The sequence below is a fragment of the Danio rerio genome, chromosome 20 (assembly GCF_049306965.1).
Source record: "Danio rerio strain Tuebingen ecotype United States chromosome 20, GRCz12tu, whole genome shotgun sequence".
NCBI classification, from domain to species: domain Eukaryota; kingdom Metazoa; phylum Chordata; class Actinopteri; order Cypriniformes; family Danionidae; genus Danio; species Danio rerio.
The window spans coordinates 58187501-58190000 of record NC_133195.1 but is presented as its reverse complement, the minus strand read 5'-3'; the positions used below and the strand labels follow the sequence as shown (position 1 = coordinate 58190000).

General features: G+C 37.2%; 1 protein-coding gene across 1 annotated transcript in view; it reads right to left on the bottom strand.

Annotated features, from left to right (window-relative positions):
• pgfa (placental growth factor a) overlaps positions 1-2500 on the bottom strand; it is a 15622-nt gene that overhangs the window by 13033 nt on the left and 89 nt on the right. The window contains exon 1 of the mRNA XM_073933885.1: positions 2416-2500. This exon is cut by the window's right edge and continues 89 nt beyond it. Within this exon, the coding sequence (XP_073789986.1) occupies positions 2416-2500 (85 nt within the window). The remainder of the gene's footprint in view (positions 1-2415) is intronic.

Sequence of the window (2500 nt, the reverse complement as noted above, 5' to 3'; positions counted from 1 at the left end):
AAATACACACACAGATACTTATATACACACAAACTGAAATGCACACACACAGTCATATGCACACAAATATACTCAAATACACACACAGATACTTATATACACACAAACTGAAATGCACACACACACAGTCATATGCACACAAATATACTCAAATACACACACAGATACTTATATACACACAAACTGAAATGCACACACACAGTCATATGCATACAAACACACAAACATACTCAAATGCACACACACACACACAGTCATATGCACACAAACAGCCTCAAAAGCACACACACAGTTATATACAAATAAAAACATATACTCAAATGCACACACACACACACACACACACACACACACACACACACACACACACACACTCATATGCATACAAACACAAACATACTCAAATGGGCGCACATAGTCATATGCACACAAACACTCAAATGCGCACACCACAGAAATATGTGCACGAACAAACAATCAAATATGCACACACACATATTCATATGCACATAAACACACAAACATATTAAAATGCGTGCACACACACACTCAAATGCGAACACATGCATAATCATATGCACACATACATACTCAAATGCACATAAACACACACACAGACACCAACACTGAGCCAAATGATGCCGTTCAGCACCCAGAGCACAGGACCTGAAGGAAAGCATGTCCAGATCTGTCAGATAATAAATGACAGGCCTCAGATCTGAAGATCGTCCAGACTGAACCGCTGAAATCAGAATTATGACTTCATGTCTCAGCGTTATTTCTTAAAATCTACTTTTCCTCAGAACTACCAGACATAAACTCACAATCGCTGTCACAAACTGTTTCACTTACAGCTACATAACCATTTAGAAGAATGAAACTATTTGCAATGAACAAGATTTTTGTGCATTAAACAATTTTTGAAAACTACCAAGACTATTTTCTTAGAAACCATGTTGTTTTTATACCCAGTATTGATGAATACATTTGCAAAAAACATCTATTTCTGAAAGTTTTTAAAATGACGGCTCTCTGTTTTTTCAGGTGATCATAACTCATTAACGTTAATAACATTTTAGCTAACCTTTTAAAGCAACACAATGTGAGTTTACCCTGCTGAAAAATCCAGCTTAAACCAGCCTAAGCTGGTTGGCTGGTTTTAGCTGGTCGACCAGGCTGGTTTTAGAGGGGTTTTGGCCACTTAAAGGCTGATTTCCAGCCATTTCCAGCCTGATCTTAGCTGGGACCAGCCTAGCCAAGCTGAGAGTCCAGCCAAAACCAGCTATATCCAGCGTAAACTAGGCTGGTCAAGCTGGTTTTAGCTGGTCATTTTCCAGCCTGACCAGCTAAGACCAGGCTGGAAATGGCTGGAAACCAGCCTGGAAGTGGCCAAAACCCCTCTAAAACCAGGCTGGTCATCCAGCTAAAACCAGCCAACCAGCCTAGGCTGGTTTAAGCTAGGTAATGTAATTTAAGTTAAAATAAAGTTGCTTAAGTTGAACCAAATGGGTTAAGCAACCCTGTCATTGTTTATAGTGAATTAAACCACTCTGATGTAATTTCTGCTTGTGTTAATCAACCAATAATCAGCGTATAAACATGACGGTTCACCCAAATATGAAGATTTTCCTCATCATTTACTCACACTCAAGTTATTCTAAACTTGAGATTCTTTCCTCTAATAAAGACTATAATCTGAAGAACAACACAGGAGCTAAATATGCTTTAATTCCTTTATTGGATTCCCTCAAACAGAATGATCATAATTTACATTTTTGGGTGAACTTTCCCTTTAAGAATTTGCTATTTTATGTTTTATTTAACATTAAAAACATATTTTAAATTATATAAACAATAAATAACGTGAACTATCATTTCATCTGAGCAAAAGTTATGCTAACCCACTTTAGTTAATAAATATAGAAATGCTGGGAAAAATAGCCATTAACATCCATATAGGAACAGAACTCCTATAACTCTATACTATAGAAGTCAATGCCTGTTTCTTTTCCAGCATTCTTTAATATTATCTTTATTTTGTGTTCAACAGAGAGCAATTCAAACAAGTTTGGATCAAAATGACTAATTGATGACAGAATTTACAGTTTTGGTGAACTGCCCCTTTAATTGGAGAACGTGCTATTTTAAGTTTTACATTATAAAGTTAAATATACTAATTAAATAATAAATCAGGTGAATTACATCACTTTACAAGGCCACCATCATTTAATCCGAGCAGAACAGTTCCGTTAACCCACTTCACTATGGAAACCAAACGCGACTAGCTTCTCACACTAGAAGTTAGCTAACGTGACGGATTAGTTTATCGTCTATTTTAAGACATTAACTTGACTAACTGCAGTGTAAACACTAGTAAGGGATAACTGATTCAAGTATTAACACTAGTGTGCTTACCTGTATGAGCGGAAGGTAGAGCAGAAACGCGAGCACCGACACACCGACCGAAATCTTCATGTCGAGCGGCAGGAGGATCCACCGG